This window comes from Abrus precatorius, unplaced genomic scaffold (assembly GCF_003935025.1).
Source record: "Abrus precatorius isolate BTA unplaced genomic scaffold, Abrus_2018 Scaffold8, whole genome shotgun sequence".
NCBI lineage: Eukaryota > Viridiplantae > Streptophyta > Magnoliopsida > Fabales > Fabaceae > Abrus > Abrus precatorius.
Window position 1 is genome coordinate 30,255,726 of NW_020874428.1, and position 13,293 is coordinate 30,269,018.

A 13,293-nucleotide genomic window follows, 5' to 3' on the forward strand; every position below is an offset into this window, starting at 1 on the left:
TGTTAAGCACTTGAGGAAGGTAAATCTTTTACTGACTAGTTAGCCTCTCACATAAATGCAGGAATTAGTTTGAATCTTATTCAGTTCCTCCCAATGGCAGTCAAGGCTCTTTTTCCCTTGAAGAAAAGGTTAGCGTATGTTATCTCACAAAGTAAATAACCTTATCTTAAGTGGGTTATCTATAAAAATCTAAAAATATATTTATTAGTCCACTTAAGAAGTTATTTAACCTATGGGATAACTTGGACGAACTTTTATTTTTTGGGGCTATTCTCACTTAGTTGACCAAAACACCTAGTTTTATCAGGAAGAAAGAATAGTGAGATTAAAATTTATCTGAAATTGCTTGTGTAGGCGTTCAGTAATACTCACTGGTTCACATACACCGGTGGAATTGTGAACAAAAAATAAAATATTTTGGATTTCAAATAACTTCGCTTTTTCCAAAATCTTAATTGATTGCTGCTACTTCAGAGGGCATCTGAGGAGCAACAACATCGTAGCAGCGGCTGCAGAGGGTAGGGTGGTCCAAAAATGACCCAACCTGCTGTGAATAATTCCAGCATCTTTCACACTTGGAACCCACAGCACGAGATATGCCAATCCAGACCTTACTCTTCCCTTGAATTAGGCATTCACCACTATATGGTATATTTACTATGTGTTCGTCCTCCAATGAGGGAAGAATCTCAGCCTGCACGTTGAAAATCAAATATATAAGATCATTATATCTATTCTTTTGCGTCATTCTTTGTTGAATCTGAAAGCCTTAATATACAGCATTGCTGGATCAAAACACGAATCCTAATCTGATACGCCCCAAACAAGATTTTACAACTCCTAATGCTTGGGAATTGCTTTGGCTGTCGCCAGCAGTCCAGCATCCCCATAAAAACTGCATTTTTCAACTTTATTGTTTTTAAGTCAAAATAGTAACTGAAAGTGACATGATTGATTATAGACATACCTGAGATGTTATGAATAGACGGTGCAATGTATCGGCATCATTTTTGGCCGCACATAGTTCACATAGTTGGGATGCCAGCCTGGCATCAGATGTGTAGACATGAACCTTTGCATCTAAACTGGCCCCAATTAGTTTGCCGGTTCGAGCAACTTCCAATACTCTATTCACTTCTGTTCTCAGCTGGCAAAAATTGTTTTCATTTACTAAAATGTACCAACTTAAAACAAATATCTGACATGTCATTTTAACTTCATCTTGTATTACTTTAGAGAAAGAATTAGTTATAAGGTTTTCTCCATCAATTTGCAAGCCAATATGTTAAAACAGCATTAAGAAAGTTTGGGGAAAAAAAATCAAAAAGTGAGAAAGAAAACAACACTGAAGAGAACTGATAAAAAAGTGAAAAAGGTGGCCACATGTTTATCGAAGAACCAAATCATTTGACTCTCCGAAATTTCACATTTTATAAGTTGACACTTCAATCGTGTTTTTTCGTTTTCTGTCCGTCACCTTTACATCCTAATACATATGAAATTGAAATTTTGGAAAACCAACCTTGAGAAAGAGTGAAAGATTACTAAAATTTGACTTCATGATTAAAAAATTAGTTATATATAACTTTCATACTTCATAATTATTGCTTCTAAGATCAAGGAACTAGGGCAATACATTCATTTATAAATCAAGAATATATTACTATAGATTATATCGTGGACTGCATGTATCAGATTTATTTTATATAAAACAAAGATAATGATTTTGAAAGTTATTATTGCACTTTGTATTTTGATCATTTTGAGGTGGTTATGTGGCCATGCTCTTATTTACCATTTTATAATATTCAAATCTATCATCTTTTTAATGGCTGGAACAATTACTCCTTTAATTCTGTCAAAAATGAATCGAAATATTGATTCAGGTTGACATCAGCTTAACCAAAAATTCAAGAGAGAGTACCTCAAGAATATTCTCCCAGAAATCAATTTCTTCAACAGGGAGGGCAAGCCATTTTTCATTCAAGGTGGGCCATCTTGATTCAAATACATAATCAGCAATAGAACCATCTCGAGTCATATACTGAAAAGGAAGATTCTGCCACACATCCTCAGCTAAATGGGGCAATATCGGTGCTATTATTCTCACAATGGAAAGGAGATGTGCTGCAAGAACTGTTTGACAACTTTTCCTTGTATAACTTGTTGATCCACTGTAGATTTTAAGCTTATTGAGATGTATTATGGAACTACACAAAAATGATAAAGAAATGCAAGCAAAACAGACATATATTCCTTGTTGCTATGCAAGGAGGCACATGTTGAATATCCTCAACTGCATATGAACAATGGATGTTAATTCGCAGAGAAAGAGGACATTGAGCAGAGAAGTTTACCCAACATAAAGTCGATCTTTGGCAACATCAAAATAAAAATTTGACAGGTCAACAATGACAAACCTCTGCAAAATCTGAGAGAACGGAGGAAAATTGTAATCTTTGAAAATAATCAGGTAAATTAGAAAATTCCAGCCAAAATGACATGAATGATATGCTTAAGCAAACAAAAGTTTAATATAAAGGCTTCCCATGTGACACTATCAAACTTATCATGCAGATATAGGTAAGACTGTGCAGTGGATCCCTACAACTCCATATCCTCTGTTCCCTCTTTAAAGGGATGAACTATTGCGTTTCTGGATTCCTCTCCCCACCCCACCAATTTTCAGCCCAAAGATCACAATGAAGTCATCATGACAATTTAAATGCATGTTACATAAATAGAGAATGTTTCATTAAGATATAAAAAATTACCTGAAATATTTTAAAAAACTGGTAATTTTCATAATTTCCTTGAATGTTTTTTACAACATTTTCAAGCTGAAATAGTGCATGTTGATCGATCCTCGGAAGTTCATGGTATGGAACCGTGCATTTCGTCTGTCAATGAGACATGAATAGAGGTATGAAGTAGAGGTAAAAATACAAATGAAGAGATAGGAAAACATAGATGTGACAATATTTTAGCATAACACAGTGGGTAGGCAGTGACTACAATGAGAAAAAACAGCAGTTACCCATCAAGCAAAATGGTTTTTAACTTCAACCAAAGAATTCAAACTTACGTTCCAATCATGAAGATTTGCCAAGAGATATCTCAAAGTTCCTCGCAATTTTCTGTAAATCTCAGACATTTGACGAAGAATCTGAGGGCCAATCATCACGTCACCTGTATAATCTACACTAGAAACCCATAGTCGAAGGACATCAGCTCCATATGCTGGTGCTTCCTGTGAATAAAGCAGGAGAAAAGTCCCTTGAGCCATGGCTTCGATAAAAGGAAAATGATAAGAGTTTAATACAATTCCAAAACAAATATTTATTAGATGATACATCAACACAACTAACCTTTTGATTTTTGCCTCCTTCAATCACAATACGTGGATCCACCACATTACCCAAAGACTTGCTCATTTTTAAGCCTTTCTCATCCAATACAAATCCATGTGTTAAAACACTAGAATATGGAGCCTTCCCTGTATCAGACAAGAATGACAAAATTTGTTAGTATTTGACAGTATAAAGTATAAAGACATTCTCAAGCACACAACCTTGAACACAAGTATGCATGCATCTATATCCACAGGTGTTATATAATTGAATTACATAAGTATGAACAAACAAACACAAAAGCTAATTCTTGAGCACGGGATCTTTACTGTTGCCTAACATAGCAAGGAAAGTGAATTGATTTGAAAACTAAACCAGCCAAGTAACTAAATATCAATCGGGCAAAAATACTTGCCTCACCAATCTGAGATAAAGAACTTTTCTTCTGATAGAACCAAAGAAGGGCTTCAAATAAGTTAAGGATGATCATTGTAATAAAAATGCCAATTTGCCTATTACCTCTTGTAGCTACACTTGTTAACAATGAACTCTGAAACCACCCTCGATGCTGATCTGTTCCTTCAAGATACAAGTTCGCAGGAAAACTAAGGGAATCTCTTTTTCCCAAGACTGCAGCCCAGGAGGAACCTGAAGTTAAAAGTAAACAATCAAAAAGCATCAGCAGTATTCGCTCAGGTAGCTGAGGGTTGGGACTTGGGAGTAAGGGATTAAGGTCCTAGCCTCCTAGGTTATGCTACTATAGTCCAAAGAGTTAATAAGAAAAAGGAACATCACCAGATGATAATCTTATTCTGGGTATGGACCTAAATAAGATCTCAATTAAATTAAACATGTACAGTAACAATCATGACAAATGTATTTAACAGGTAGAACAGTCCCTGAACAAGCAAGTGGAAAAATGAGTGGTTAAGGAACTCATGAATGTATTTGTGAAAAAAGAAAAAAGTTACTTAACACCAGAATATAGTACCTGAATCAAACCATACATCCATTGTGTCAGTTCCTTTTTCATATTCTGCTGCCTTATCTCGATACTTAGTAGGGAGAAGATCCTCTACTGTCATGTACCACCATGCATCACTACCCTTTTGGGCTATGAAAGCTGACAAAGTCTCAGAAATTAATATAAAAGATGAATTTCAGTATCTACAAACTTCACAGAACAAACATGTTTTAAAAAAGCATAAGCTACTAAGCAACTTTAAATATTTACCACTACATGTATTCACATATGGATAATAAAGAATTGTTTTGACCATTAACATTTGATACAATACTTCTTGCCAAAAAAAATAAAATAAAGTAAACAGAAAAAGAAAATTCAATAGTTTAATGTGAGATCACATTTTGAGTCTTACATTTGATATGATCAATTGTCTCTTCATTCATAAGAGGTTCTCTAGACTGAAGATGATAAAAAACTGGAATGGGGACACCCCATGTCCTTTGTCGTGATATACACCAATCAGAGCGGCTAGAAGTCATTGCCAATATTCTGTTTTCTGCCTAAGCAATTCATGCATATCAGCAAAAGACAGTGCCAAATATGATAAGTGACACATCTCTTAAGAAAAAACATTTAAAAATTAACTTCAAAAAATAGTATACCTGAGGTGGAACCCATTTTACGTGGCCAATAGCATCCAAAGCAGCATCACGAAATCCCTCCACAGATGCAAACCATTGCTCTGTTGCTCTAAATATAGTAGGTCTTTTTGTTCGCCAATCATATGGATACTTATGTTCTGTATCAGAAAAGATGGCGAATGATGAAGATATATAGTTATTAGTTATTGCTAGAATTCTTATGATACATGACAGAAAAACTTACCATATGATTCCTCCATGATGAGTGAGAGATGTTCATCCAAATATTTCACAACAGCAGTGTTACCTTCACCAAGAGCATCAAGCCCACTAAACTGCCCAGCTTCTTCAGTGAACTTTCCATCATCATCTACTGGAGAAAGTATGGGTAGTCCATACTTCTGTCCAGTTATATAGTCTTCCTGACCATGTCCAGGAGCAGTATGGACCAGTCCTGTTCCTGTTTCTGTGGTAATATAATCTCCACCAATTACGACAGGACATTCCCTATTATCTATTGGATGAATGTACCTGAGACAACATATACCCTCAGTGCAAGGTTCTTTTTTTCCCCCAATATACAAGGTAGAAAGATTATCAATGGATTCAACACACAATTATGGAAACTAGTAGCAGCAGCAAAATCCAAAAAAGAAGAAAAAGAAATTATTCATTTTCATACTTCCAAACAACCTGCAGTTTTCTAAGTTTGAACCCAATTGCTTTGTCTTGACTACAAGCTTCACACCCCATTTTGTCTCTAACTTTGGCACAAGCTCTGAAGCTACAATAAGAAATGGCTTCTTCTCATCCTTCAAAACAAGTCCAAGCCCTTTCTTTCCTGTTCCACCAGATGAAGGGTCGTGCTCTTGTGAAGACTTTACTTCAACGATAGCATATTCAAGCTTAGGATTCACCGCAACAGCTGAGCACAAAACAATAGAAAGTACACAAAGAAGAGAAAGAGAGATATATAAAGATTAAATTTACAACATTTCAGCAACAAAAATAATTAAATCTTTGAGTACTTAGCCATTATGCCCAACAATTGAAAAATAATTTATGCTATATTATCATATACATATGCAGAAATGATGTTTTTGCAGAGAACAAAGGTGTACTCAAAACAGTTTTGTTCTGTCTGGTATAGATAGTATACAAGTTTAGACAAAAAAACAGTTAACTCCTTGCCTCGTTGAAATTATAGGGATTTAAGTAAAGGAGTCCAAATAATAGAATATAATATTGATATATGATGTGTAATGATGCGTTACAAAAGACAATGCCTTGAGCCCTATTTTTACGACTCCTAATCCTAATTAAATATGAAAACGAATCATGATATATTATGAAATGTGAGAACCAGTCCTTTGAGATCATGTAGGACACTAAAATATTCTGATACAATAATGAAATTATGAGATATTTTCAAGATGTTCTAACACATCTAAAATCTGCTTCAGCAAAGTCTCAATTGTAAAGAATAATAAACTATATCTTCGTGTACCCAATAGTTAACGAGAATTAATCATATACATTATTTTGTAAAAAGAAATCTGTGCTGACTATAGCATGTTAAGTAGTATGCTGAACTATCCTATGAAGTGCTTCTGTTTAAACATGATTAAAGAACCATGGATACAGAAATCAAGAAATAGCTGTGAACACTGAGACTTGTGAAAGGAAAAAGTATGAGATAGGAGCTAGGTAAATGATATCCAGAAAGCTAACATGATAAATGCAAAAAAATCTGAAACCTACCTGCATTGGCAGGAATAGTCCAGGGAGTTGTAGTCCATACAGCCAAGCACAAATTTGGAAATTCTTGTAATAGGGAACTTGATGTTTGAGGAACACTCACAACTCTGAAAATGGCATATATGCTTCTTGAAACATGCTTTTCAGGATACTACACAGAAATAAAATAAGTAGCAATGTAAATACTCTAAGTTCCACCAAATCAGGTTTTAGAAAGAAAACGGCATATATGTACATATACATGCACAGTAAAATGCTGAAAATCTTTGTATATATAGGTATAAATAATTGTGCAAGTTCCACCTGTGTTAAACACCATATTGGCAGTATTTGGGTTTAGTATTTATAGTTCAAGAAAAGACGAATAACAATGATATATATCATTGTACCTCCAACTCAGCCTCAGCAAGTGCTGTCCGAGATGAAGGACTCCAGTGAACAGGTTTTCTGCCTCTGTAGATATAGCCTTTTAAGGCCATCTGGCCAAATACTTCAATCTAGAAAATCATTATACAAATATGAGGATTGTATAACCATAACCACTGTCATTTGAAGTCAAGCATCAGAGAAAGCAGCGTAACTAAAGCAGAAACAGCAATCTGGTTAGTTAATAGTTATAGAAGTTATTTTGTTGGCTTGCTTGATCATTCTATTAGATAGTGGATGGCACAACGTTCCTAACTGAAAGTAAGGACATAACTTTCACAACTATATTACATAATGAATAGGACATTGAAGTGCTGAAATCTATGTTCGATTTAACACATGAAAGGGTAAATGAGAATGGCTGTACCAGCTACCTGGGCAGCTTCATATTCTGGATCTAGGGTTAGATAGGGATCATTCCAGTCTGCCCATACTCCATAGCGCTGCAAACATTTAGCAATGTGCTTAAGGTACCAAATTTTCTCACTAATTAGAGAAAAAATTCAATGCAATATTATTAATTGTACATAATAAAACAAAAACCACTACAATATAAAGCCAAGAAAATCAAAGATAAACAAAGAACAGACCTTAAAAGATGACATCTGATTTTTAACAGTTTCTTTGGCAAATTTAGCTGCCTTTGCTCTTAACTTTAATGGTGTGAGGTCATTTCTAGCCTTTTGATCCAGTGACTGCAAAACTGAAATAATTCAAAAAAATCACAAAGTATGCAATGAATATGTACGTTAAAATGCAATATAGATGTAAAAGTTATAGTTTATTCAAATAAAAGAAATAAAGGGAATAAAGCAATTTCACCTAGGAATTTTCAATTTTCATCACTATGTCCCATATATTATGCGAAAATGAAATATGTCTACTCATTACCAAAAAAGTCATTCTATTTTTATGTAAGCATTAATTAACTCAGCAATTTATGTTATATTGCAAACACAATGGAAATGTTAACAGGAGCAAATAATATGAATTCCTAATAACAAAGTCTAGTTAAAAGCTATAACATCATATTGGGAAATTAAAACCCAGATCAAGAAACTCAGAGGAATACACCGAACTCTACCACTCCCAAATGCTATGTATTAGACGACAAAGCTCAGGACATACTGACTAAATCATGATCCCTGAGTAACATACCAACAAAATTGTTCCCTCCCTTACACCAAATGGCATAAGACCTCACCAATACATTTACAATATAAAAGGCTAGCTCCTGCCTGCATGACTAAAAGCCAGAACAAAATTTTCGTTATTTCCAAAACAAATAACCATGGACCAAAAATGAGCTGAAAAAGTTCTCAACAAAAAATTTTGAATTGCTTATAAATACTTGAGATATTTAAAAATATGTATGTAATGTACAAATCAATTCAGTACATGTTATTGACATTTGAACCTACTCCAAACATATTTATTGCTAAAAAAAAGTTAACAAAAAATCAATGGAAAATAAGAAATATCCACAACTCTACATACTTCAAGTTTGGCAATGGACCACACATGTAAATGAAGCCTCAACACAAGACTTATCATGAATTAAATATGGAAACGGAATTAGCCACTATCTGGTTCTAATAACATTAACACTTGCCTTTTAATTCAATTGGTAGGCCATGACAATCCCATCCGGGTATAAAATTAACTTTATAGTTTTGAAGGACCTTCACAAAAATAAAAGGGAATAAAATATTAGCAAATGAAAGTGTATCAGCAATTTAGCATACAACATGTATTGTTGCATGTGTCTGACAGAAGTAAAAGAAAATATGCATCAAATATTGTATTGTGATTGTAATAAAACATACCTTATAACGATTTATAATATCTTTCAAAATTTTATTTAAGGCATGGCCAATATGAAGATCACCATTGGCATATGGAGGACCATCATGAAGAATAAAATTTTCCTGATCAAATAATTTAAAGTAGGTCAATAAGTTCATACAACCAGGAAGTAAAAAATGCTGAGAGGAAAAGAGGAAAATCCAAAACTTACCCCACTATTTTTCTGAACAACTTTTTTGAATACTTGATTCTCTTCCCATATTTTCTGAATTTCAGGCTCTCTTATTGACGAATTAGCTCTCATACCAAATGATGTCTGGGGAAGATCAACGGTGTGCTTGTATTTGCCATCCTCTTGCTTGACTCCTGAAGTTAAAGAAAGTGAAGTAACAGACCTTGAGATGCATAACTACTCTAATTAACAGGACAAGCAGTAATAGATTTTTTTCAAAAAAGAAGAGAGTAGAAGGCAATGTGAGATAGCAAACAGACTACCTTCAGAGGCTTTCTTTCCTGCCATCACAGGCCCTCTTGATCTTCGCTTTGAAGAAAAAATCTCGTCCCTTGAATGAGTACAGTAGTTTGATATGTTTGAAAAAGATACCACTTTAACTGACGAGATTCCCCGGGAACAAAACAAGTCAAGAGAGTTAGTTCTCCTGGTGGAAGAACAAGCTGTTCGTAAGAACACCTGAGAAATTTAAAAAAACATATCAAAGACAAGTAAGACGACAACATTGTATTACACACAGATTAATATAGATTTATGTGAGAGAATAATCCACCAAATAATCAGATATAAAGAATTAGTTGGTTTTCACAGTCAAAGACAAAACTATTTGGTACTTGTCTACAACTGGCAACATTCAACAGTGAAGGAACAAAGAAATATGTCAGTTTTGTTACAACCGCGAAACAAACTACATTCCCAGAAAGACTAAAATAGCAACACAAGCAGATTGAAGGGAGAATAACAGAAGCAAACAACCGTTTCAATTTTCAGTTTGACAATTCATCAAGCACATGATCTATCTCGAGCTAAAAGGATGAAAAGGCCACCCTACACATACAATACATGATTAACAGAAGCAATTTGATTTCGTCGAGACGAGAGTGTTAATTGAAGACATAGAAAAGCTCAAATTTGATTGCGTTATCAATTAGGCGCGTAAAAATGAATAAAAGGGAAAAGTCCTTATTGAGAAAGAAGGATGAGTTAGTTGATAGCGTACTCTGTAAGGAGAGGTTCGGGCGATGGTGGTTTGCGATGGTTTGAAATTGAAAGCAGAGGAATTTGAAGTGAGGGATTTGAGAAGAGACATGATGTGGTGTGAAATGCAAAGTGAGACACTCGGCTCAGCTCAGCTCAGCGAGGGAAAAACACAAACATCGTTCGGATAACTCCAACCTACGCCTCACCATTTCTTGCCTTCGTATTTTCTCTATTTATCAATAATATCAGTTGCATGCTATAAATTTCACCCAAAAATTACTAATTCATTAGGGTACTGTATTCAGTCTATTGATTCGAACCGATCCGATAAATTCGAAAACATTAAACCAAATTAATTAAGTTGACACGGTTGAGTTATACATTATGGTCCATATTTTGATAAATTTTTATAATTTTTTTATGCATTTAGATATAAATTAATTAAGTATTTATTTAATATTTTTTATTATATAAAAACTTATAGCATAAATTTAATCATAAAATTTATTGAAATAAATTAAAATTAATTTATTTTAATAAATTATATAAAATTCATAAAAATAAGGTAAAGATATTATAAAAAGTCATCTATTTTCATAATATGCCAATAAATCTTTCTGAACAACCTTTTTATCATTTAGGATTAGATGACTATTTACTCAAATCAATGAAGACAAACCCATCCTTCCCCCTCTCATACCTTTTTTATGCGTTTTATAATACTTATTTTTTTGCCCTTATTTTTTATTTAAAAAAAAAACCATGCATACCAAGTGTCTTATTTTAAAGAGAAAAATTATATACTCCTAGAGTAATAAAAAAATTCCATATAATACCACAATGCTTATTAAAACCTTGCTGTTGACATGTTGGAACATCTACTTTAAATTTTGAAAATCGTATGATTACTATCTATCATCTCCCATTTGCGATTCAAACCATTTTTTAACGGCCATGATATCCAAACTTAGTTACTACCTTTACACTATTGTTTAATTAGTAGTTGGTACATAAAAAGGCCCTTTTAGAAAAAAATTACTTGAGGTAGTTAAACATGGACAAAATGCTAATGGCAACTTAATGTTTGTTTCAAAGAAATCTAAGAGAACAATTTAACTCTCGTTATTTATGGGTTGAGCAAGAAAATCAGCAATAAAGCTAAAACAAATAGAAAGATTCTTGCAATGCGTTAGTCTGACCCTGAAGATCACGGTTCCAGGCTTGACTATAGAGAATTGACATTACAAAAAGTTGTGAGGTGAACTCAGATATCACATTTCTCATATTCATTAAAATCATTTGCCAAGTGAAAATCTAAGTCAATTCCAATTGGCAGAAAATTTTAGATGAGCAGGAGACTGCAACAAAGAAGATAATGTATGGCGCAGAGGCTGGGAATGGTCCTGGAAGAAAAAATGCTTCCAATGATCAAAAAGAGTTTGGGGTCCTGAAACAGATGATATTTCAGACATGATCTTCAGAGAGAAACACAAAGCTAGTAATTGGTTTCTCCATCTAAGTCCATTGGGAAGCACACAGTCCCCAGACATATTCTTTCCACATAATGGATGGTTCTCAACAAGGGCCACTGGGCACATGAAACTTGGACTCAATAAACACAGACCACCTACTGCTTGTGTGATTGATTGTTGAACAAGATAGGATTTTTGAGCAACAAATACTTCATAGCTCAAAGGGGATCCTGGTGGCCCATCCAAAGGATTAGAAGCAGCATGTGTAAGGGTAAGAATTGAATGTTGCCAAATTGATGGACCAAGCGAACTTGTGATTGACCTTAATATTGGTAAATCATTTAGATCTCTGGTTTGGGTATCTACTCTATCAACATAGAGAATGACATGTGGAGAAAACTTTTTCATATACTTCTTTATAGATGACAATATCTTTCTGTTGTGAGCTTGTTCCTTCACAGGGGACTTGAGACCAGGCGTGTCAAGGATTCTGATATTGATTCCATCTATTTTTCCAGAAACCTCTTTTATAGAAGTTGTGGCAGGTTCAAATGCATTTGTCATGACCTTCATATCACCAAAAATAGAATTTATGGTTGCACTCTTTCCCACCCCACTTCTCCCAAGAACTAGAATGTTTAAAGAAAAGTCTAAATCATCTTGACAATTTTCTTCAAGCTTCATTGCTGATATTTTTGCTGACTTGATGACAAATTCCTGATTCGAGCGCCTTTCAATATCTGCAGCCAAGCTGCATAGAACTTTTGAAACCAAGGAATCTTCAGGAGATAAATTTATTCGCTGGACAAGCCTCAGGAATTTCACACTTATGGTCTGTATCTTCTGTATTCTTTCCTTTTCTTTCTCAGTTATGTGGTGTTGGAATTGCGCATCATAAGCTTGATCTTTGAGAAAGATAACACTGGATTCATCAGCAGAGGTGACTGTATCTGTGCTGCAATCTGATTCACCACCACTACCAACATAAATTAATTGGCTTTTTCCATCATCCTTTGGTAAGTGTATTGTTCCACACGAACTCCTGATGAATAATTTTTCTTGAGAGTTCTTTTCGGAACCTTTTGAACCCAAAAGAATAGAGAGAGCTGAAATTTGTTTCCTTAACTGCTCAAAGCCAACTGACATCAACTCTTCCACATCTCCTTCTGAAGCAGAACCATCTCTATTTGATTCTTGTCTTACCGTGTTTAACTCAATATTGGCATAATCTTTTACATTGTCTCCCAACTTAAGTGTTTCCACATTTTCGTGTAAATGATAATCACAAAACAGCTCATTTTCTAGATTAACACCTAAAATGGATTTAGACAAACCATTTTCCAAACATGTACATTCTTGAAGCAGTGAAGGGCCAAAAAGTTCAGAAGGCTCTACACTTGGAATTTTGTAACCTTCACTTGCATCATCATTGAATTCAAAACCAACTGAAGAATCATGCAATTCAGCTTTTGAATTCACCACAGATTTGGTTATGCTTACCAGATTCTGACACTCACTTGCATTCCTTTGAGTTGTTGTATTATATTCAATATTTTCAGCAAAGGCTTCTGATACAAGTTCATCTATCATGCAATGTTCTTGGAAGTTCTGTCCTTCGAGTAGATCATTAACACTCACATTCTGTTTCGGCATTATGCTG

At 34.4% G+C, this 13,293-nt stretch overlaps 1 protein-coding gene across 6 annotated transcripts; it reads right to left on the reverse strand.

The window, feature by feature from the left end:
- Positions 1-402: 402 nt before the first annotated feature.
- On the reverse strand, positions 403-10,396 carry LOC113848257 (isoleucine--tRNA ligase, chloroplastic/mitochondrial). 6 transcript variants are annotated; one of them, XM_027477703.1, is made up of 23 exons: positions 10,181-10,365; positions 9,937-10,008; positions 9,444-9,639; positions 9,160-9,314; positions 8,969-9,070; positions 8,755-8,824; positions 7,733-7,845; positions 7,517-7,585; positions 7,106-7,213; positions 6,720-6,867; positions 5,652-5,883; positions 5,203-5,489; positions 4,980-5,116; positions 4,730-4,877; positions 4,342-4,473; positions 3,870-3,998; positions 3,369-3,496; positions 3,086-3,250; positions 2,775-2,900; positions 2,358-2,431; positions 1,925-2,174; positions 968-1,147; positions 403-694 (listed from the first exon to the last, which is right to left on the reverse strand). In XM_027477703.1, exons 3-23 carry the CDS (start codon positions 9,466-9,468, stop codon positions 452-454), a joined length of 3,021 nt encoding a protein of 1,006 aa, XP_027333504.1. In that variant the 5' UTR covers positions 9,469-9,639; positions 9,937-10,008; positions 10,181-10,365; the 3' UTR covers positions 403-451. The 6 variants fall into 6 exon arrangements, with proteins under 6 accessions (XP_027333504.1, XP_027333506.1, XP_027333500.1 ...); XM_027477705.1 differs by having other exon boundaries at positions 9,444-9,560; positions 10,181-10,297; XM_027477699.1 differs by lacking the exon at positions 9,937-10,008 and having other exon boundaries at positions 10,181-10,396.
- Between the last annotated feature and the right edge of the window lie 2,897 nt (positions 10,397-13,293).